We start from the raw sequence: 24,375 nt of genomic DNA, 5'->3' as shown, positions 1-24,375 counted from the left end.
TCAAGGCTGCGGACCATCCTGGACATATCCATGGGGAAACAGCACATTGTATTACCCTGTAGCCAGGCAAGCCTCATTGCAGTGATTCCTCTGTCTGAGCTGTTAAGAACTCTGTTTTGAGTTTTTTTGTGTTTTTTTGTTGTTATTTTGCAGCTTACTTCTGGAAAACAGAACAAGGTCTCGCCAACCCTAAGTTTTCATTCTGACCTGCTGTGCATGAGCCATTAAAGCACTGATGTTGTTGCCACCTTCTTTCCAGACTGAAGAAAGTCTTTAAAAAGAGGATATAACTAAATAAGTGTTTTTCCCCTAACCCATCTGTTCATGAGTGTATGTAACACTCAGGATCACTAACAGGTCTCTGAATCCTGAGAACTCAATGACACATAGACTCTGGACTATTCCCATCAGCAGCACAACCCACACAAGGGAAAATGTTTCTTTGGCCTCCCAGTTTCAAGAGAATCACTGTTCTCTACACTGATTCTCATAACCACAGAGAGATCTACTGCTTTTCTGGTTCTCTTCCCGTTTAGAAATCAGTGTGTCTATAAGCTTTGAACTTTCTATATCATGGTGTAAGCACCAAATTTCCACAACTCAGATTGGCAACATGTAAAATACAACTCTTAACTGATCCTTTGCCTTAAGGGATGTTAGGTATTGCTTTGGGAGTTTTGGAAGACATATGGCAAGACAGAACCGGCCCCTAACATGGTGTATATTAGCCTAGGAACACTATGGTGAGTTAATAATGTAAATGCCTAGGAAGCATAAAGTTCACATCCATGTTACACACTCAATTTTATACTAAGGGGAATGACTTCAAGTTGGATGTTTTTATTCTTACAAACATTTATTTTCCTCCAAATTTATTGTGTTTCTATAATGCTGTGAAAAGTCTTCATTTCCCTTTTCCCAACTGCTTAAGTTCAAAAAGCCAGCTCTCAACCACAGACTAATCTTCATCTCTTCAAATGTCTTGTATGTTTAGTTTCATATGTAAGTATTTATATTAGTTTTCCTCAGGGACTTATACATCAATATATATATATATATGTATATATATTCCTACACAGATATATACAAGCTTTTTACCACTTGACAATACAACTTTAAGTATGTTTTACACAGCTGTTCCTTGGTCAAGGTCATTTGCAAGAGCAAGTCGGTTTCTGAAGAAATCTTGTTTGGTGGGTGAAGGATCCATTGAGGGATTCTCATTAGTTTTTTCCCTGTATTCTGATCCACTGGACCTAAAATCTCAGCACACAGATAAAGTACAGGTTGATTTGGTTTTAATTGTTTTCAGATATTTTATCTATCCAAATTGTTTTGCATTTGTAAAACAGTTGCCTCTTAGATCTGGAATAATTTTTACTTCCCCTGAGTTTCATGACTCAGGACATGTGTAACTAAGATTTGCAAAGAACATAAAGAGAATTTCTAATGCTTTATGGAGATAATTGTGACAACTGTGTATGTTAGTGTAAGATATTGTGTGACAACACTGTAAAAGGGAAGTAAAGGCTCAGAAAATTTAGGAAATCCTATTTTTGATTCAACCAAGTAACTACTACAAATTACCAAGGCCCTTAAATTAAAATGGATGGAATTCATTGTTCTCAACCAAGGTTATCTAACAAGGGCCATCATTGAATTTGGGCATTACATTACAAACTCTTGCTGTTGCTTGTTTTCATTTTTAAATGAAAGATTTATTGAAGCCAACCACACACATATGCTACATTTGGTAGAATGCAGAAATTAGTACAGTAGTCAAATTGAGGAGATTCTATAATCTCAACCACCCCAAAGGAGACCAAGCCCAATTAATAGTCAACAACTCAAATCAGTCCAATAGAGTCCCCAGTCGAGGTGCATTCTTCCTTTATCTTGGTTAAGCCAGTTGGGTACTCCATCCCAGCTCTGCACCTTCTCCAGTTTGTTCATGTCAGAAGTCCCTGGAGGGAGGAGGCTTTCTGGAAATAACCTCTAGGCTGGGGCCCTTTGTCTAGCTTAAACTCAGAGCTAGAATGGGTAAAACTAGCCCACTGACTGAGAACAAGTTATCAAAAGACCTCATGCAGGATGTATGGAAGTGACATTAGACATGAAGTTCTTTGTCCAAAGCTCCTATACAACTGAACAAGTTCTCCATATGCTGAGGCAGAATCAGCCATGCTTCTACTATCCACAAAAGAAAGACAATTTCTTTCACTATCATAGGTATGTTACAAGTCCTCAGTGTTGTTGTTAGATAAGTTAATTATGACTGTCAGTTACTGAATTAATTGGGCAGAATTCAAACATCCCTTTACATTATTCAAAGAAAGCAGCTGGATCCACACAAAGACTAAAATCCTGATGTCTAAAAATCTGATGACTGACTGGATTTTTTCACTCTTCACCCTGACACTTGGCATCACAGATGAAGCCAGAGCTGTCCACCATGTTTTCTACTTCCAGTCAGGAAGAAGCACCATCCCACTACATCCCAGGGCATGGAGGAAAAACTATTTTTTCTCTCACCACCAGTCCATCTTGATACTCATCAGATAAGATTACATCTGGCTGGGGTGAAAGTCCTTTTCCTTTTCAGAAGCCCCCTGGAAATAGCCTCCACATGCCCGCCCCTAAAACTCCATGCCTTCTCTCAACTCAGAACTCCCACCTACTTCCAGTTCAAATCATCCCTGATTAGTACAGTTGTGCCCAAAATGTTAGGAGGATATATCATTTGACCATTTTATTCCTTCCCCATATCTTTTTTTTATCCAGAAGGCTAGGAATGCCTACAGTTTTGGGAGTGGGAAGTAGGAAGCCAGATTTGAATCTGGCTGGTTTCTTCTGAATGTTCCCCCACATGGCAGTTTCTCATCAGAAAGTCATTAGTCAAAACTTAAAATCTTTACCTCACATTTCCCCTCTTAGCTACATCTGATCTCTCCAAAACCCAATACGTCACACTTTGATGGTTCCAACATGCAACTGTTTAGTGTTTACCTGGAAATGGGAAAGCTTTGATGTCACCACCAGCCCCAAGGACCACAGAAATCTTCACCAGTTGCGTTCCCATTTCTGAAACAAATGCCAAAATCGCCCTGTCTAGTTTTCAGAGTCCACAAACTCAGCTTAGTATTTTTTTTTTAACCGCTCTTCTCACAAACTGCCTTCTCAGTGTCTCCAGGTGTGTGCATTTCTCGGTATTAACTATGAATTAACTAATGGCTAACTTGCTAATCCTTTTCAAAATCCAGCATTCTACTGTAGCCAGAACTATAAGCTTATTTTTATCCTTGTAAAGATAATTGTAACAGATCTCTTTACATGCTTACATGGAATGTGGCCACTTGGACTCTTCCAAATGTGTGCTATGAGGCTTTGACGTAACGTATACCTAAATAACTAGGAAATAACCTACAGAATCTAGGAGAAAGGACCAGTGTATTTGCTTTTATTCCCTTTGTCTATAAAACAAAAAAGACTTTTGAGCTCCTGGGGCCATACTGGTTGAACGCAGGGCAGATCTGAGCAGACACTAGAGGGACAGGCAGGCAGACACTTGCTGGATAAGGGTACAATGGCTGTCAGTACATTCAGAAACAGAGCCATCCAAGTGTTTGATGGAAAGAGAACAACTCGTTGCTAAGTTCCCTTCCACTCAGCCCAGACACAAAGAAAATAACAAGCTGGGTACGTTGTACAAGCATAGACTTGCTACAAATAAGCCTTGAAAGTTCCTCTGGGGCTGGGAAAGGGAGGAGCGGTAGAATCCACTGCCTTGGAACCCTCTGACCTAAGAAGGGCTGGTTTTCTGATTGGAAAGATTGTTTGCTGTGAAAGCTTCAGGAGCACATGGAAAAGTAATGGAGCAAGGCAACACCATCCTGTCAGCTAAACCAGTCAGCCCTAGTAATCAACAGGGTAACAATAGGAGCATTCATTTACTATATGTCTGTTGAGTGCTTACTCTGCTCTAGGTACTAAACCTTCAGCTAGGTTACCCTTACATTTGAACTGTAAGCTTCTAATGGGCTAGAACTATTTCTTTTAACCTCTTTTGTGCTGGAGAGAACCTAGTACACTGAAGACCCTTAACTTAGTGATTGATTTCAAATGATGTATTAAGAAAAATTTGTAATGAGGTTTTAAGTAATCTAAAATGTTATGCCTTTCATCACCTCCTTCAATTTTGAAGTTATGTAGGGAAATGAAATGGGAAATCAGAGAGAACCCCACAGTGGGTAAGAACAGGAGAAGGGCTTGAGATAGGCTTTGAGGAGGTAAAGAAGAAGGTCAGGATAAAATTATCAGTTAATTCTTTAGTAGGCCTGCCTTCTATGACATGGTCTTGTCCACTGTCCAGGCTGGGCATATACAAAAACAACTGATAAGACACCAAGAGGATTCACTGATGTTCAATTCAATGGGCGCTGTAGAAGTATTTGTGTGTGTGTGTGTGTGTGTGTGCGTGATTGATTGATTTTGATGTGATTGGTGCAGGGAGGGTGATGACTAAGAAGGAGACACTCTGAGGTATGTAAGTTATAAAGTGTTAAAAAGGAAGAGAATGGGTAAGAAAGGAGAATTAATCATTTGGAAGCCATATTCCACTTCTTCCACTGTTCCAAATTTGACAATAAAGAGAGCATCTACCCCTAAATTGTCTTATATAATCCCCTTCCTCCATGCCACACCTCCAACCAAGAATACCTATTAAAGTAAGTGCAAGATTTATATATAAAGTAGCATTTGCCTCCACTTCAGAATAGTCTAGAGAGAAGCCTTTGCCAGCCCCAGTGTACAGCCTTCTAGAATGGGACAGTTTGCCTTACTCCTTGATCAGAGCACGGAAATAAGGATTCAGTGCAGCATCAGCCTATCACATTAGGTCTGCTCTTGGCTTCTAAGGATCCTCATTTAAAATTTTTAAAGTCACTTAACATTTTCAAGCTTTAGCTGTGTAGTCTTTATGCTGATCAATTCTGGGCAGCCTTCAGGGACATGTGACCTGGTATCTACCCAGGACAAATGTGCCTGAGATAGAAACAATCAGAGCATCATTCTTTTCCCCAAATATCTTGGGCATTTTTCAGAATTTTTTTTTAATGATGTCAACTTGACTCTCCCTTCTGAATCCTTGTGGCTGTGAGCATTCATTCGGCCCTCCCAGCCTCAGAGGGAAGAGAACCCTTTCTCAGGCTTTCTGTTGCATCTGGCTCCATGCCTAGCTTCATCCCGAAGCAGCATTCTGGGTGTGTGGGGCCACCAGCCAAACAAGCCCCTATGGATACAAAAAGTGTGTCAGTGTAGACAGGACTGAGCCTCCAGGGGGCTGTGGCAGTGAGCCCCAGATGTGACACAGGCGGCTTTCCTGGCACTAGTCCATTCTGGACCTCTGAGGCCAGACTCTGGCACGGTTCCAAGGACCCGGGATTAACCACTTCTTAAAGTCACAGGGCTTGCTGCCAGCCTGACCTCCCAGCGCACAGGAGGAGAATGAGCTAAATGTCTCTTTCTGGTTCCTCCCTGTACCTGTCCACACGTCTGACTTCGGAGTGCAAGCTCCTCAATAGCAGCTGAGACTGTGGCATTCGCAAGTCCTACACAACATCTCACAGAGTACATGCATATAAGAAAGAATGCTTAACTCCTGAGAAGAATGGTGTGTTCTCATCTGAATTTCTGTGCTACACCGGGACCTTCTTGCCCTTCCTCTCTACCTTAGCATAATGAAGCAAGCTTCCCCATGGTTCTTCCTTGAGAACACTCAGGAGAAGGTACTCAAGCTGCTTCTCTATCCTGTGCAGAGTCCCAAAGCGCCCACTGGGGCACTGTGGACACAAACGAGAAGCAAGTATCACCTCGTGGTGCTCACAGTCCTGCCCCAGATGTTCAAAGCCAGGAAAGCCTGCTGGAGGGAAGAGCTCTCTGTGTGGTACCCCTCCCTTTACTTCCATTCAGGTAACACTTCAGATTGTAAGTACAGAGGCAGCAGCACAATTGGTGGCAGCATTGTGATTGATGCTGGAGAGACTATCTATGAGAAAGGATGAGAAGACTAACGGGGTCCATTTAACCCTCTAAGAAGGATCCCCAAAAGGTACAAGAAGAGAGAAAGCAATTGACCAACATAAATTTGGAGAGTCCAGAGCTAGTCCTCAGCATTGTGCCAAGGGAGGTGGGGGGCTACAGAAAGATAAAATCAGGTCTTCCACATGGTGAGTCTTTAAAATTATAGGTCCCAACGCCATATTAATTTCTTGTTCCAGGTGTTAAAAAGATGTGATTACTCAGATTGATCTAAAACAAAGCCAACAAAGCAAATCTCAGCACTAGGAAGGACTCAGGGGCTTATCTTGGGCAATCTCCCACTTAGTGGAGGAATCCCTTCCATTAGCATCCCTGAGGAGGGCCATTTAGCTTCTACTCAGGAGAACCCACACCCTCATGAGGTAGCCAGCTCCAGACCCAGGCACCGCTTACCCAGTTCTCCTAGTTCAGTCCCCTGGATACATGGAGGGCAAGTCTACTCCCTCTGCCTCAAGTACTGGCAGAGCATTGTCTAACATCTCTCTGAAAAATGGAAATTTGCAGAGGAACCCCTGGCGAATCCATGGCACATTGCTTTCCAACAGACAGTACCCACTCATTATAAATGGCAGTGGCAAAAAAGTGGCTGCTTGTTTTGGGACTATTGTGGTTAAAAAAAAAAAGAAAGAAAGAAATAGGCTCAAGCAGTGCCTGTGTTAGGGGTCCTTAGAAGGATTTAGGGGCCCAAATCCCAAGGTCAAGCTGGAGGGTTGCCTCCTTTCTAGTCTCTCCAACCTGGCCAAACATGACAGAAACAGGCACTGGGCCAAGAAAAATCTAAGTCTATGAACCTAAAGACAGGGACAAGTCTGAACTCCTCACCCTCTGCATAAAGGGGATCTAGCAATAGGCATGCACCGGGCTACCTCAGCAGAACTTAGCTGTGTCTAATTGCAACACTGTTGCTCTCTTCCGCTTTCTCATTGTTCCAGTAAAAAGAGGCAGGGATCCTGGAGCAGAGATCCACTAATCTCAGTACCACCCTCCCCACAGGAGAAAAATTAGACAAACCATCAAAAAAAGTCCTTACTCCAGGTCTGTCCTCAACTCTTCCATCCAGACCATTATCTAAATCAGCCAGTAACTTCTACCCTCAAGGAGAAAGTTATTTCCCTGGGCTTCCTCATCTATCAGCAACTCTCCAAAGGCAGCAATACACCTTCCCATCCACTAACTGTTTAAAACTGACTGCAAGAACCACCTCTACCAAGAGAAACTAAGTAAGGGTAAAGGATCCCTAAGGGAGGGGGGTAGCCTGAGGCCCAGTAGGGACAGAGACAGTAGTCTCTCAGGCAGAGAATGGCTGGACCGGAGATTCCCTCTAAGGTCAAAGGCTAAATGCTCAGATCTCTCTTCCTTACATCTCATGCTGGGATTTGACCACTGTCTCCCAGTCTGTAAGACAGTGGTGGTAAGTGCTGGCCAAAATGCCTGGTAGGTGATTTCATACAACAAGGACTTAGAATCTTAGAAGGACCACAGAAGGGAAATGTCTTGTTTTTGCCTCCTATGGAGTATGGAAACTCCATTAAAGTGATTTTTTAACTAGGGCCCAACCCAAATTCCTTCTATAATTTCTGCTAGGGAAAACACTAGCAAAAGTCCCAATAAACATGTACTAGCATCCAGGACAACTATGACTCCTACAGGCAGAAGTGCTGAGATCCCTGGAAAACCTTCCACAAGTGAGGAGATTCAGATGGAATCTCCCATTACGCCCAACTCCAACAGTGAATCCCACGCCTCCCAATTTAAAAGGGATCTCACTGTCACCAGTTCATTACCCCGGGGGCCTCCTCTGCTTAACTCTTCTCAGACACATAACTTTGGGAACAAGGAAGTAGAGCTAGAAGGTAGAAGAGGCAGAGGACAGGGGTGAGTTTGCTTTTGCTCTAGGAGATTACAATGAGAAACATCTTGACCTGGCAGGAGTCATGGCTACTCGCTGCAGGCACTGAGCTTGAAGCAGTTGTGCGAAACCAGGCTACTTGAAACTTATTACTGTTAAAACCTGAAGACTTAACCCAAAGGGAAAGGAGTTACGATGCTGTCTCGTCTAAGGGCTACTCACTTCTTTTTAAAGAGCTTGCGGAAGGAGCTGCGAAAGCCCCCTTTCTGGTCTTGCCTGGGGTTTTGATCGCTGAAAGAGGTCTGTTCGCTTTCTCTTTCTTCCTTTGGACAGAATCTGGTGGTGTCTTCTAAATGCATCTCCTGCAAACACAAAAGAGGCGGGTTTATTCACTCTTTTCTAAAGCTAGTAGTATCCTGACTGGGACAATTTTTTTTACCTTTGCCACTCTCCTCTCCCACCCCAAAACACTAATGGTGAGAACCCTATTCAAACTAAAGCAAACCTTGGCTAATTAAGAAATCAGAAGCTGAGGGGCTCCTGGGTGGCTCAGTCGGTTAATTGTCCGACTCTTGATTTAGGCTCAGACTGTCATGATCTCACAGTCGTGAGATGGAGCCCCGTCAGGCTCTTCGCTGAGCATAGAGCCTGCTTGGGATTTTCCCTCTCCCTCTCTCTCTCCCTTCCCGTTTCCTGTTTGCACACTCGTGCCTACTCTCTCTCACTCTAAGTAAATAAATAAACTTTAAAAAAAATCAGAAGTTAAAAAGAGGACAATTTTCTGCTGAGTGCAGAAGTAATTTGTATGTATCAAGGCAAACAGTCTTAGAGTAGGATTATGGTATAACAATAAAGATGAGGACATAAAGGAAGTTAGCAAGTATCTAGACTATGGAGAATAACTTCTTCCGGCACCAATACTATTCTGCCGGAAAACAAATAGTGGTCCCCTCACATCTCTGCATATGTTTCTCTTTCCACAAAGTTTCTTGATTGTAATATAGTTTTAAACTCATGTTCCTAACTCCCCATTTGAGACATAAACGAGGGAAGGAGGCTTTGAGAGGTCAGATCTGTTTAGAAGTAAATGGCGACTATGTATATATGGGCATGTACGTGCAAGTGTGTCTATGTGCACGCCACACATTTCCAACCTGAAAATACACTTTTCATACGATTTTTATAATTCTGAATCCATGGTATTTGGAGTGTAAACTAAAAATAAATTAAAAAGAAGGCTCTATCTCCTGTGAACTTTCCAGTTTCTTTTTAAATGTGAGATGTGCAAGGGGCACCTGACTGGCTCAATCCGTTAAGTGTCTGACTTCAGCTCAGGTCATAATCTTGTGTTCTGTGAGTTCAGGCCTTGCATCGGGCTCTGTGCGGACAGCTCAGAGCCTGGAGCCTGTTTCAGATTCTCTGTCTCCCTCTCCCTCTGCCCCTCCCCTGCTCGTGCTGTCTCTCCCTCTCTCTCTCAAAAATAAATAAACATTAAAATTTTTTAAATAGGGGCGCCTGGGTGGCTTAGTCGGTTAAGCGTCCGACTTTCGCTTAGGTCATGATCTCGCGGTTCGTGGGTTCGAGCCCCGCATCGGGCTCTGTGCTGACTGCCAGCTCAGAGCCTGGAGCCTATTTCAGAGTCTGTGTCTCCCTCTCTCTCTGACCCTCCCCTGCTCACGCTGTCTCTCTCTCTCTCTCCTAGAAATAAATAAAAATAAAAAAAAAATTTTTTTTAAATAAATAAATAAAAATAAATGTGAGATATGCTAAATAAAATAGATATGCACTTACATTTATGTTCCACCTGGACAAAATATTTACTATGAGGGTGACTGAAATGAAAGCAACCAAAAATAGCTGCTTAATTTTGAACTGAGAACCCAAGAAGTCAAAGCAAACACCACCCCAAAACTTTCATGAATTGGATATGTGACTGCTTGTTGACAGTGAAGTGAAACCTAGGGATGATTTTTTTTTTTTCAGGAAACATGTGTTTGACTTTGAGAACTTAACTTGGGGTTGTAGTAGCAGATCTATAGATTCTCTGTGACTCTAATAGTCATAACTAAACTATGGAGAGCAACATCTTAATGGCTTGCTGTAGCATTTTTCAAAGTGTGGTCCTGGAGCAAGAGAATCCCCTGGAGCTTCTATTTACAATGCAGGTCCCAAGGGTACCTGGACGGCTCAGTGGGTTAAGCAGTCAAGCTTCAGACTCTTGATTTCTGCTCAGGTCATGATCTCATGGTTCGTGAGATCAAGCCCTGCTAAGGGCTGCACGATGACTGCAGACCTTGCTTGGAAATCTCTCTCTCCCCCTCTCTCTCTGCCCCTCCCCCATGTCTCTCTCTGTTTCTCTCTCTCAAAATAAATAAATAAACTTAAAAATAAAATAAAATATAAAATGTAGATCCCTGAGCCCCAACCCAGACTTTCTGAATTGGAAACTCTGGAGTTAGGTCTAGGTAATCCTTATGCACACTTAGATTTTAAAAATCAGTGGTTTAAGTTATGCTCCTGCCCACCTGTACTTGACGTTTATATGAGTCACCTGGGAATCTTGCTATAATGCAGACTCTGATTCAGTAGGTCTGGGGCAGGGCTTTTAGGGACTATTTAGGAACTGCCTATATTAAGTCTAAGGAAAATCTCTCTGTGCAATCATTATCTTGATAATATCTTGCATTTGCATAGCATTCCAGACTTTACAAAAGCAAACTCACATACTTTATCTTATTTGGCCTGACCCCGCAACAACCCTGTGAGTTAAGTAAGGTATGTACTGGCTTATTTTTACAGATGAGAAAACTGGAGGCATAGAGATGCCAAGTGAATTGTCCAAAAGCACAGAGCTATTTGGCAGCAAATCTGGAACTAGAACCCAGATCTCCTGACACCCAGTCAGGTGCTCCTGCCACTAAAGCACGTTGCTTTCTTTCCTGACTCAGAGACACAGGGTTTGGCTGGTTCTGCAGGGCAGGGGTGGAAGATACACATAGTATACTTAAGGAGATGTAACAGTAGGAGCTTTACACATCTCCGCAGGTAAGAGCCGACAGCTTTCAAGATGGGGCTTTTGAAGGGATCATCTTTTGTAACTAAAACCCCATCTCACTTCCACTTCAAAAGCACTCACACTCACATGCACACACATACACATATATAAACATACAGATGTGTGCCCACATACACACACGCATATACATCCCCACCCATAGACACATGCACACACATAGACCCTCACGCACACACCACCTCCACCCACTTGGACTTTGCATTCTACCTCTCTCTGGGATTCCCAACGATCCATTTCTGATATTTTAGAAAGAAAAATTCTGTCCAAAAATGGAAAAAGGTGAACTTCGTGTGAAAAACTCACATGCTTGAAAAATTTACTGATAACTGCAAGAGAAAAGGCCTCTTTTAATTGACTTCTATTTGATAACTCCTTAGTGTCACTTTCTGAACTGACTTGACTCATGCCCTGACACTGTTAAGGGATGAAACTTGCTGTCTAGTATGTCTGATTAGTAGTCCCTGATATATTGTTTAGTATTATCTGGTATGCCTGATGAACAACCACAAATGTTTTACTCATTATTTGCTTCTCAGATATATTACTTGTTATCTCTGATTAATGTTTTTTTTTTACCCTGTCAATTGTTGAACTCCCATTTTATCACTTAATAAGTAGGGGCATAAAAGATACTTCTACGAACATATGAAATAAAAATAAGCTTAGACTATACTAGTTAGAAGGTTCTGTATGTAAATCTCTGCCCATCCCCAGTCACTTTGTATTGGCACTATTTCCTATCTACTTCCCCTGTTAATGAACTTTGAAACTTCGACACGTACTCCAAGATTGAGTTGTCTAAGAAATTTTGCCTAACAGAATTTTGTAATGCTCAGAGTTGAAAATCAGAGCCAGAAAAACATCTGGGGCCCCTGGGGGAATCCCAGCAATTTTAGCTGAGCATAGGAAGGTCCCTCTGCAGGAACCAGTCAGACTTGGATTCCTGGAGTCCAGATCGGCTATAAGCTCCAAGGCTCTTCATGCCCAGTCCCTTCCTGTTCCTCTGGCCTGATGTCCACCACTCCCACCTGGCACAGTATTCAAGAGGAAAAGCATCACCCTGCTATTTTAAAAAAAGACTCACGAGTCTTGTTCATATTTCCCTATCTCACTCGTCATCTAGGCGGCTTTTAAAACTGAATTCAGGCATTCAACTTATCCAGGAGGCCCTCTCTGACCATCAGCACCCCAGGAGGGTTTAAATACCCCTCCTCGGTGTTCCCATAGTTTATTATAGTTATGTGTTTCTTCCCTGCAATAAGCTAGTGGTCCTGGAGGGCACAGATTAGGTGCCATTCATTTCTGAACCCTCAGCACTTAGCACAGAGCCCATTGGAAGGCAGGTGCTCAGTGTCTGCTGAAGAATGAATGTAAGGAGTCAGTGATCCTCACTCTGTCCCCACTCCCGTGGAAATGAGAATAGGTGGTGTAGAGGACCCTTACTCCTGGAAAAACACCCCACTAGCCTAGGCAAGGGATCCCCAGAACTTGATACAAGTGATACTTATTGCAAGTAAACTTAGTCCTGGACTATATCGTTTTCAAGATGTACCAACACAGAGCTTCCCTGTAAACTCTAACCACCACTTCTAAAGTGATGTTGAACAGAAAGGATGGTGGCAGGGGTCAAAGCTATCCTGCTACTGTCTGCTTAATCAGAAACTGCGTTGTTCCAATCACATGCAGAGAAATTAGGTGTTTGCTCAGGAACTACCAGATCTTTCATGGATAAGTATTTAAACACCTCTTTAAAAGTCCCAAGGCTTGCAAGACAGCAAGGTTAGACATCAAAATACTAATGGACATGGACATTAGTCCAGTGGCATGGACGCCAAAGAAAGTACTTGTGAGTCAATGCCTCCTTGACTATTGTGTGGTCCCCGTCCCAGTGGAGTCTGCAGTGCAGTGTAACACCCTTTTCCGGGCACAAGGAGAGCAAGCAGAAATAAACTTCGCTTTGCTGCTGACTTTGCAGGGAGTCCCCAGGGAGACGGAGCGACCCGCCTCCTCCCAAGCTACGAACAAGGCCAGTGCGTGTCTGTCGGGGAGCGGAGCGGGCTGGCGCACCGTGTTCAGCGTTTTGAACACCTCAACAAGAAGGTGCGCCTGGCAGGCAGAGGGAGACACGAACCTGGGACTTGTGTGCAGGGCTTTGAAAGTGAAGTGCAACTGTGAAGTGCCCCAGCTTAAGCAGCAAGGCAGAGAACACCTCGAACTCTGGGAGAGGGCGGGGGCGGTGTAAGGGTGTCTAACGGTCCGTCTTTCCTGCTGGCTCTTTGCCGTCATACATACACATGCAGGACACGTCCTCCTGCCCTGGCACCGCAGAACGGGCGCCTCCGGGGGCATCTGAGGGGCAAACCTCGGATCTGGGCTCTCCCTCGACGGCCTCCGCTCCCCCTCTGGCCAGCCCGCTTTCCCCTCCACGCTAGGGGAGCCCACGCTGCTCCCTGGAGATCTAGGCCCGGGGGCTGCCGGCGCTGTGGGTCTGGGTTCGGTTTTACTTTACCCTCCTTACTTCCAAATAGGTCTGCTTTTCGCTTTGGGACCTCTGTTGGGGGAAGAAGGTCCTGGGCGCGCCGCGGGCTGCGGCGGCGGCGGCGGCGGCGGCGGCCGGGCCGTGCGGCTGCGCGGCGCGCTCGGCCTTGAGCGGCGCGCGGCCGCCGCTGCTGCTGCGCGTGCTGTAGAGGCGCGGGGCCACGCCCTCGGGGGGCGGCGCGCGCGGGAACTCTTTGAGCGAGCGGCTCAGCGGCTTGGCCTTGCCGTGCGCCTGCGCCGCCGCCTCCAGCTTGTAGGCGCCGCTGCTGCCCGCAGGCGACGTGGCGCTCTTGGGCAGCGGCTGCAGCGGGTGCTCGGGCCGCTCGGCCTCCATGGCGAAGCTGACGGGCCGCAGGAAGCAGATGTCCAGGCTGGACTCGGAAGAGGCGGGCGAGCAGTTCTCGAAGAGGGCCGGGGCCTGGAACGGCTCCTCCTCGTAGGGCGCGGGCAGCGCGAAGATCTCGCCGCCGTACTCGAACTCCTCGTAGCCGGCGGGCACGAAGCCGCGGGCGTCGGGCAGGAGCTCGGCCGGGGCGCGCAGGGAGCGCTCCACGTTGCCCAGCGGCTCGGCGGGCGAGGGCTCGAAGTCCATCTCGGGGATGGCCTGCAGGGGCCCGGCGAGCGCCTTCACGTCCTGCTCGGCTGCACAGAACTGCGCGGGCGCCAGGAGGCTGTCGGGCCTCTCGTGCTTGCGGCCCTCCATCTCCCACTCGCTGGGCTTCCCGGGCTGCATGGGCTCCATCAGGCTTTGCTGTTGTTGGCTTTTCTTCACTGGGGGCATCAAACGTCTTTAAAAAGGAAACGATACAAAAAGGTGTGCTTACGGGGGGGTTAGTTGGGGCCTCTCCGCAAGCAGCGCGAAGCCGGGAGTACCACGGGAGCCAGATGGCGCCTAGGCCCCAAACCGCCAGTTCCTCTCCCCTCGGCCCTCCCAGGCGCCTACGTGTGTCACCTACCGAGCCCCACCGGCGTCTCCAGCCGGCAGTGCCCCTGAGCCCTGGCCCCCGCGTGGGAGGGTGAAAATGCGGTCTATGAAGCGGATGCCTGGGGTGTCCGCACGCGCTGCAAGGCTCTGCGCGGAGGTGGCTGGTGAACCCGGATGGTCATCACTCTACATACGGACGCTCTTACCCGCCCACCACGTGTCCAGGGCCGCAAGGTGCGTCCTTCCCCTCCCCTGCCGGTTTTGCCCGAGCAGTAAGATACGAAACAATGGAAACAACTTTCGTTGGACCCACGGACCTTTACACTTAAGAAAAATTACATTTCTAGATACGAACTTGAAAACTGTTGAATCGAGGATGATGGTATATGGCGTTCACTGTACACTTTACTTTTGTGTATATTTGAAATTTTAAAGAAGTCCTTGTGGCTGTAGAGCATGCTGTATAAAGTCGTCTCAAACTTTCAGCCACAAAAACATGACCAAAATGAAAAAAAAGCTGTCACTCTGAATATGCCCAATTTCATGGAAGGATTTTTTTTGTTTCATCATGAGTAATGAATAATTTACATAGGATGTTAGGGTAGCATACACATCAGATTGGATGTGTTTTGTCAGTTCTGGAAGGTAACTGCCAGGCAGATGCGAGTGCTGGACTACACACTGACCCAACCTGATCTACTAGTTTATTAATTCTACCACATAAAGCCATTGAAAATACAAATGTAAATACTAAGTATAGAAAGATACCGGTGATCTTAAGGTGAAAATGAGGTCTCACACTTTCAAAGGTGAAAAGAAGTGATAAATGAAATAACTAACTTGAATTGTCTTTTAACTTGGAAAATTGTTGAGTTTTTTGCTGGCTATTTTCCCAACACAGAGTGCAATGGCCACCATATTTTCAGGCTGGGTATAATCTCTAGGGATTTCATTGGGGGAGGGGGGGTCCTGTTTGTTGGGCTTCAAAGAAGATAACTGTATCATTATCATAAAAGCTGAAGTGGGGGCGCCTGGGTGGCTAGGTATGTTTCACATCCAACTCTTGATTTCGGCTTGGGTCATGATCTCATGGTTCGTTAATTTAAGCCCCAAGTTGGGTTCTGCACTCATCGCGCGAAGCCTGCTTGGGATTCTCTCTCTCCCTCTATGCCCCTGCCCTACATGCTCTTCTGTGTTCTTTCTCTCTCTCAGCAAACCCAGCACAGGGCTCGAACTCACGAACCTTGAGATCATAACCTGAGTCAAATGCTCATAACCGATGCTCAACCAACTGAGCCACCCCAGAGCCCCTGGAAGTTTGAGTTTTGGTTTCCCTTATCTTTCCATAAATCCAGGTTTCAAAAGTAGCCAAGTTGACTTTATTTTTGTTCTTCAGAGGTTAAAAAGTTCCAAGTATAGGGGCGCCTGGGTGGCTTAGTCGGTTGAGCGTCCGACTTTCGCTTAGGTCATGATCTCGCGGTTCGTGGGTTCGAGCCCCGCGTCGGGCTCTGTGCTGACTGCCAGCTCAGAGCCTGGAGCCTGTTTCAGTCTGTGACTCCCTCTCTCTCTGACCCTCCCCTGCTCTCGCTGTCTCTCTCTCTCTCCTAGAAATAAATAATTAAAAAAAAAAGTTCCAAGTATATAAGTGGCCTATTCCTTAATGTAAAAATCGTTAAGAATTATTTGCTCAATAAGAATTCAGCTTAGTGTGAAAATGCCCTCTAAATCACTAACCGACCTAAAGGAGCGGGCATCAAGCACACACACGTGTGCCAGAGGATTGTATGCAGAGACTTTAAAAAGCTGTCAAATCCATCCACCGCTCAGAAAAGCTTTAAGAGAAGCTGCCATAAGTGGAGAAAAGAGTTTATGAAGTCCCTTTCTGAAGAAGCTTCAAAGGGAATTGGGAGGGCTAAACTACAGTCTCTCTGCATCACCTCAGGCCTATTTCTCTTTTCAGAGCCTAGAGCTCCACTCACCCCTGACTGGGATTCTCTCCCTCTACTACACCTTTTGGAGAATGTAAGGTCCCACCCTTCTGAAGGCCTATGAGATGACTTCCTGTCTTCTTGCGGCACTCTCTGCCACCCAGTCACCATCCAAACCCAAAGAGACTTATGCTGTAGGTGGAGGGTGGTTAAGCGTGATCAATTGTTAGGAGCGCCCTTCAGCCTCTAGGCCTGCCCCTTAACATTAGCCTTCCTCTGGGATCCAAGTTTTGGGTCAGCTGCTTCCCTCCCAAATAGAGGCCTGATGGGCCAAGAGGGAGGAGAGTCACGTAGATCATACTCCTCATTCAGGCTGTCCTGCTACCCCACACAGACCACTTGGCACCCAAGGGCCTTGCCAGTAACATTTCCGTAGCAACAGATGCTTACGTGACAGCAGGGCCGGAGCTGGGAGCAGAAGGGTAGGGTTGCAGCATCTCTTCTGAGTGGATCCCACTGTCACGGACAGCCTCAGGCCCTGCCGTGGGGGAAGCATCTTGTGCAGTATTTGCACACTGGGAAGCCAGGCCTTTGTACAGCTTCGCCATGGATGACCTATGAGAAGAGAAGTAATCATTTTCAGGGTGTACAGTGGAAAATTGGCTCTAAACACACAGATTATGACCAAAAAGAAAAGGAGACAACATTTTTAGATGAAGCTCATCTGTGAAGTTCCCTTTCTCTCTCTCTCTCTCTCTCTCTCCATGGCACTCTACAGTGTAAGCTAGATGCTGGGCAAGAATAAGGATGCTGATTAATTGCCTGAATTCAGTGTTGGGGAAATGGGTGGTACAGGAAGATAGCCTTCATTAGAGGAGCCCTGGCTTGGGAGACAGCCTCTTTTTCTGGTCTCAAACACCCACAGCAGTGATTCTGGTTTCCTCATTAGTTGGAATGAGGTTGAAGGAAATCCAGGTCATTAGAAAGTTCTGCTGTAGGTTGCTTCTGTTCCCTCGGAAGCCCAGATTCTCCCTAATTAGCCCTTTTTGTTTCTTTTTAGCATTAAATTTGTCCAACCGCTACCCTCCCTTATTTGTTTTGTTTGTATCCATAACACTTATCACTGTCTAACTTATTTATTAACTTGCTGTCCAGCCCTAGAAAGTAAGTTCCATGTGGCAAAGATCATTGCCTGTTTTGTTCATTGCAGTATATTCAGTACATAGAGCAGTGCCTGATGCACAGTAAGTGCTCAATAAATAATTTGTTGAATTAATGAAAGAAACTACATTCTGGCCTTTAAACTGCATTTTTTTAGTCTGGCAAGCTTAGGGAAACAATCATTTTCAAGATGGTTAGTAACATGAGATAAGGGGGGATCTGCGTAGGGATTAGAGTAAAACTGTTTATTTTTCTAAAGTAATTTCCACCAGGTAATAAGTACCTCCTTCCCTATGGACAGCCTGACCACCTCATTCCCCACCTCTTCGCTGTTTTCCACCTCCTGTCACTGCATGTCAGCCTCTTCACACACAGTATGGTTACGTGACAGGTACCCACATTGTCTGTGTTCTTGTTCTTAGCAACCTTTGATCAACCCTCTAAGCGGCACCATCAGAAACTTACTTCTTGAGCTTTTTCCGTTTCTGAATAAGCAAATCCTCATTGCATTGAAACAGCAGGGTGTAATGCGAGATAAATACTCGAAGGCGCTGAACACACACCAGAAGTAGGTAATAGTCAGGGTGCTCCTGCTCTGTGAACTTCAAGACGTTCTGGATGGAGGAAAAAAAGGAAGCAGCACTGCATAATTAGAATGAAACATTTCGTCTCTTGTGCACTTTGCCTCCATCTGCTGTGAGCGTTTGGTAGCCATTTAGTCAAAACAACAATACGCATGGCCAACCTAATTGGCTGAAAGGTTAACCTTAATCTAATTAAGCTTAAAGGTTAAACTTGACATTCTCTTTGTTCATCACACCAAGGGAGAATAATAGTCATCACTGCTCCTGTTTTGGTTGGATGGGAACGTAGAATAATTCCATCTGAAATATTTGAAGGATCTACTCGTTAGATTTTTGAGGTAATGGAGCCATTCTAACTATCACTGTCTATAAGAATGCCTTATAGTCCAAATGAGTCAGACTCATGTGAGAATGTCAGGCATCAAGGGGAGGGTGTTTCTGATCAAGCGTGGTCTGGTGGATGCCTGGTCTGGTGGTCCCTATTCTATTGCCTATTATGTTGTAGTGGGAAACACATGTTAGTTGCATCCGGAAAGCTAACATGTATTGAGTCTTCCTATTGCCAAGTACTAATCCCTTTACACATTTGTGTTCTCATTTAATGTTTACCACAGACAGATTAGATAGGTACAGTTATTATCTCCATTTAACAAATAAGGAAATCAAGGCACAGTGAAGTTAAGTAATCTTCATTAGGTCACACATCTAACAAGTAGCAGAGCCAAAATTTGAACTCCAGTCAGACAGTAGAATCGGGGCTCTTACTTACCATACCAAGACCTGGGTTTGAGTCCTAGACTTTCTTCACCTATAACAAGTGTTACTGAATTTCTTTGGCTCTCCATTTCCTAATCTAAGCAATGGTAATGATATCTATTTCATGGGATTATTGAAAACATTAAAAAAATAATTTATTGTGAGAAGATTTTAAAAACTAAGGCCACATATAATTAGACGTCTTTTTATTATTGATACTGGGCTACATCTACTTGAGATAAATCCCAGGCATTTCTAAGATGCTTTCAACTGAATTGCTTATGAAAATCAGTCAGAAATTAAACCATAACAGGTGGATGTTAGAAATAAGAGGGACTGGTAGGGATGCTGGTGAGCCTTTCTCTCAAGTCTGTTTCCTCCAAGGTGCTGTAAACCCTGTGGGAAAATGATGTGCAGAAGTCAGCTTGTCAACTTCATGCTTTCTCTGTGATGTGAGACATAATGGCAGACCCTCAGACTCCAGCCAAAAGAAAGTAGTCAGGATAGTGGCTAAGTGGACAGGTTACATAAATACTTCTTAGATGCCAGGGATGGGGTAAGAGTTTAGGGGTACATTTAGATGGCTGTAGAACAAGGTGGGAGGGACTAAATAGGTACTCAGAGTCTACCAGGAGCTGCTATAGAAGATCCTGGATCAGCAGAGGTGGCAATTGCTGGCAAATGAAGATAGAACTTCAAAGGCAGATCTCATGAGCCAAAAATTTTTAGACACTGAGATTTCAGTTTATACCACAAGGTAGGAATGGGGTGATCATAGCAATCAAAATCATTTAATTACTCCTTAGAAATACCAATGATTCTTCCTTGACCCTTGACGGTGTTTCTTATTTGGAAGCCAAAAATAATAGTTCAGCTTGAAAATCATTTTGGTGGCTTCCCAGCCATGCCTACCTGCAGATGTATCAGATATTCAGGGATGCGCTGGACTATGTGAAAAAACAGTGTGTAGATGTCAGATTTAATCTCTTCATCACCCTGATTGAAAGAAAGGTAGAGTCACTCTTCAGTGTCCCTCCAGCTCTGGCTGTAGAACCCCCAGAGTCAGGCCTACCAGAGTAGGGAGACTTTTTTATTCCCAGAGCATTTTCTTTCTCTAAAGTGTCATGGTCCTTCATTGGATAGGCCACTTGTTCAGACAGGCTCAAGGAGACAATTCTCCTGTAGCAGGGAGCATATCATATAATTCTTTAGAATCCACCCAATTTCCCAAACAACCCTCTCCTCCCCCCCCACCCCCACTCTTGTTAGCACAGTGCCGGACAGAAGTGGGAACTCAGTAAATTATATTTCAGAATGAGTTCATTCAGGATCTCTTGCAAGTAGTCATTACAGTGGCTTAGTAATAGGCACCAAGGGTGGACTGGAGCCTCATGAGGGTGGAGACAGAGTATAACTAGAAGCCAGTCGACTGGGCTAGCAAAGCAAACATGTTGGACTCTCTCCATGTCCCTTTCTTTCCCTTCCTCGTCTCACCCTCTCCTCCCCTTCCCTTCCTTTCCTCTTCTCAAATATTTGCTGAGTGCTAACATGTGGTAGGTATTATACTTATAGGGTTGAGAGTAGTGGGGGATGGGGAGTTGAAGTAGAACGTTAATAAGAAAGAGACCCTCACCTCTTGTGAAACTTGATTAAGTCTTAACTTTAGGCTTCTGATAGAGTTTCTTCCTATTGACCTAAAATAACTAGAATCGTTAGATATTTATATGTGCTTATCGAGCACCTAATATAGCATTGCAGTAGCAATACTTAAAGCTACATGATTAGAACCACTTTATGATATTATAAACTGACACAGGATGATTTGAGTTTAATATTCAGATTCAAATTGCACATGAAAAACAAAAACAAAAAAAAACCCAACCCTCATACAGCATGCAAGCTGCAGCCTGAGGATCTCTGCTTAGAACACCTGTTTACTTTGTGTAAACTTCCAGTGTAATAGAACAGAGGGTCAGTGAGGCAGGGTGCGGACCAAAGCACTGGCACTCACCCTCGAGTGGGCTCCTTTAAGTCCGAGTAGGATGTCAGTGGCTCTGTTCGAGCCATTCCTGAGCCTGGAAGATAAGCTGAATGCATGTGTTGTGTTCGCCTACGTGGATGAGCAACTTCCTATAGATACACCTGTAACCAAAGGCAGTGCACACCCAGGGTCACCTTACCTCCTTGAGAACAACAACATGAACCAAAGAGATGCATTCAGGCAGATCCCTCAGGTAGGCAACGTAATAATCCAAGAAATTATTCTTAAAAACAAACACAAAAATGCATGGTAAGAATCTGGAAACAGAAATGATATCAGCTAATATTTTTATAGTTGTGTATTTCAGAAAGGAGTACTTTACAGACATTATCTTGATCTTTTATTTAATGTGTTCGTTAATATGTTTTTGGGGTTTTTGATTCATTTTTTAAATCTTTTTGGTTTTAAGATAAATATCCCTATGGACTTGGGAACCAAAACTCAATAGCCCTGCTTTAATGAGAGAAAGTGGAAAACCAATACAGTGGAGAGGGGTCATGTACGTTGAAAAAGTATTTTTGTTATGTTTAGTTATTTATTTTGAGAGACAGAGAGATGGGGGGGAGGGCAGAGAGAGAGAGAGGGAGAATCCCAAGAAGGCTCCACACTGTCAGCACAGAGCCCGACACAGGACTCAATCCCACAGAACTGTAAAATCATGACCTGAGCTGAAATCAAGAGTCAGACACTTAACCAACTGAGCACCCCAGGTGCCCCGAAAGTGTTTTTAAATTGTTAAATGATTAAAATGCATATTTTGTTTTTAAGTTAGTTTTCATTTCAGTCATCTACATCCAATGAGTAACTTTGTCCAACCCACCTCCCAGTGTCCAGACCAGTGATTCTCAACTTTTTCCATGAATTGTGTGTTTCCACCAATTGTTTATTCTCCTATGCAGTATGCCTTCAAGAAAACAATTTTCACCTTCCAAAGTTATATTCCCATAGATATAACAACTCTCAGACCAAGAAAGCATACTGAATACAAATGAGTAGGAGAGATATTAGAGGGATTGCATTACATCCACGCAAATAAATAATTTGTAAACTTTGTGTTATTACTTACAGTTGAGAATCACTGATACACAGAATTTGATGGCAGGTATGACTTGCAGACCAATTTTAATTAGCCCACACAATATTTTTTAAATAAGAAATTTTCACACAAAATTCTGGATTTCCATCATCTCTTAAAGTATCTGAAGACCTGGCAACTGTAGTCCCTTCTTCCTTTCTTTTCTTCTTTTTAAAAAAATTTTTTTTAATATTTCTTTTTGAGAGAGAGAGACAGTGTGAGCAGGGGAGGGTCAGAGAGAGAGGGAGACACAGAAGGAAAACAGGCTCCAGGCTCTGAGCTAGCTGTCAGCACAGAGCCTGATGCGGGGCTCGAACCCAGGAACAATGAAATCATGACCTGAGCTGAAGTCAGACGCTTAACCAACTGAGCCACCCAGGTGCCCCTGTAGTCCCTCCTTCCTGAATAATAATTGGATAATATTCCTTGTAGAAAAACATATGTGCTCCACCTAAGCTCACCTCCTCACAGTCCATATAGTATTACATGATGCTTATTGCCACTCGTTTATATCACTCTCTGGACCCATAGGCATTTGAGTTTGCAACCTCTGGCCCGGGTCATATTTTCTTTGTAGAACATTACAGAGATTTCAAAACCCGGCCCCCTTTTCTCCAAAGAAGTGAAAATAAAAAACGTTCAAGATGAATCACTGCCTATCACATTTTTAAATCTCTGTAAGGAATGAAATTAGGTATAAAATACAAGCACATACACAAACCCTCCTATATTAATTTTGGATGGATGGATATGTATTTGCATATTTATATACAAATACAGACACACATTTACATGCATACTCAACAGGTCATTCTACATAATATAGTGGAAAGCGATGGGCTGGAGGTTAGGAGACATGGGTCACAGATCCATGACTGCCTAGCTAGCGGGTGCTTTCAGCAAAGCCTTTTAATGTCTCTGAACTTTATTTCATTATCTGTAGAGTGAGGAGGTTAGACTAGATCTCAGCAGGTTTCCTATCTGTGAAAAATCACTGGTTTGAGGTTCTCCAGAGAAACAGACAAGGGAGACACAGATGTGTGTAATTCAAGTTTATGTGGGATTTTTTTTTTTTACAACTTACCTCATCATTTGTTAATTTAAGGAATAAATCTCCAAGAACTCCTTGGCGTGGCCACTTCAGGACCCTTTCCTGCAGAGCATGGAGCAAATCAAGGTGCTGCTGGACAAGGTACCGTAAAGAACCAGGGAAGAGGCTTGAAACAAAATAGAGATAGGATCACACAAACCAGATGTAGAGAAGAAAAGAGTCTATAATAACATATGCAGCAGGTCCCATTTTCCCAGTCATTCAAAATATTCTGAGTCACAGCTCTGCATTCAGATTCAGGAATTTTTTTTAAAGTTTGCCATTGTAGACCTGATAGAAAATATCCTCAGGATGTAAAAAGACTCATTACCAATGGTTCCTACACAAATGTATAGTGCACTAACAAAGAGTATTTCCCTTGAATGGCTTTTTTTAAGCTTATTTTTTTTTTTTTTTTTTTTTTTTTTTAGTAATCTCTACACCCAGCAAGAGGCTCAAACTCACAAAACCCTGAGATCAAGAGTCACATGCTCTTCCAACAGAGCCATCGAGGCACCCCTTGAATGGCCTTTTTAAATCCAAACTGTTACTCTCTCATTTATGTGACAGCAGAAATTCTCAGGGTAATCTTTTTCAAAATTTTAAAGTTATTTCCACTTGATGTGCAAAATAGTCTATCCTAATTAGTGTTGTAGACAACAGCACTAATTGGCACTTGGTAAGTCTTAGCTACTGGGAAGAAGGAAAACATGTTTAAAACTGCTAACTGAGGGGCGCCTGGGTGGCTTAGTCGGTTGAGCATCGGACTTTCGCTTAGGTCATGATCTCGCGGTTCGTGGGTTCGAGCCCCGCATCGGGCTCTGTGCTGACTGCCGGCTCGGAGCCTGGAGCCTGTTTCAGTCTGTGACTCCCTCTCTCTCTGACCTTCCCCTGCTCACACTGTCTCTCTCTCTCTCTCTCTCTCTCCCCTAGAAATAAAAATTAAAAAAAAAAAACATAAAATAATTCTTTAAAAATAAATAAATAAAATAAATAAATAAAACTGCTAACTGAAAGCTCAGGGGACAGGCGTATGAAAGTGTTCCTTTCTCTTCCCTTCACTTTCCAAGAGGAGTACTGGGCAAGGACAGAGCCTTGCCTAGGAGGCTGTTGACCAGGCCTGGCCCGCTGCTCCTGGGAGTTTCACAGAGCTCCCTTCCTACTCTCGCAGATGCTCTCTCCCCCACCCCTCAGTGTGCCTCGCGGTTTTTTTGGCTGTTTTTGTTTTGGGGTTGTTTCGTTTTGTTTTCTCAGAG

At 44.2% G+C, this 24,375-nt stretch overlaps 1 protein-coding gene across 1 annotated transcript in view; it reads right to left on the bottom strand.

Moving 5' to 3' along the window:
- Nucleotides 1-590: 590 nt before the first annotated feature.
- Nucleotides 591-24,375, bottom strand: part of ARHGEF33 (Rho guanine nucleotide exchange factor 33) — a 48,866-nt gene continuing 25,081 nt past the window's right edge. Inside the window, exons 9-16 of the mRNA XM_039251256.1 lie at nt 23,114-23,246; nt 21,094-21,177; nt 19,826-19,909; nt 18,039-18,187; nt 16,863-17,027; nt 13,531-14,347; nt 8,168-8,307; nt 591-1,256 (exon numbers count right to left, since the gene is read on the bottom strand). Coding sequence (XP_039107187.1) covers nt 1,127-1,256; nt 8,168-8,307; nt 13,531-14,347; nt 16,863-17,027; nt 18,039-18,187; nt 19,826-19,909; nt 21,094-21,177; nt 23,114-23,246 — 1,702 coding nt within the window. The 3' untranslated portion in view covers nt 591-1,126. The remainder of the gene's footprint in view (nt 1,257-8,167; nt 8,308-13,530; nt 14,348-16,862; nt 17,028-18,038; nt 18,188-19,825; nt 19,910-21,093; nt 21,178-23,113; nt 23,247-24,375) is intronic.

This window comes from Hyaena hyaena, unplaced genomic scaffold (assembly GCF_003009895.1).
Source record: "Hyaena hyaena isolate Hyena2069 unplaced genomic scaffold, ASM300989v1 scaffold_388, whole genome shotgun sequence".
NCBI lineage: Eukaryota > Metazoa > Chordata > Mammalia > Carnivora > Hyaenidae > Hyaena > Hyaena hyaena.
Note: the sequence above shows the minus strand (reverse complement) of the source record. Positions and strands in the feature narration are given on the sequence as shown.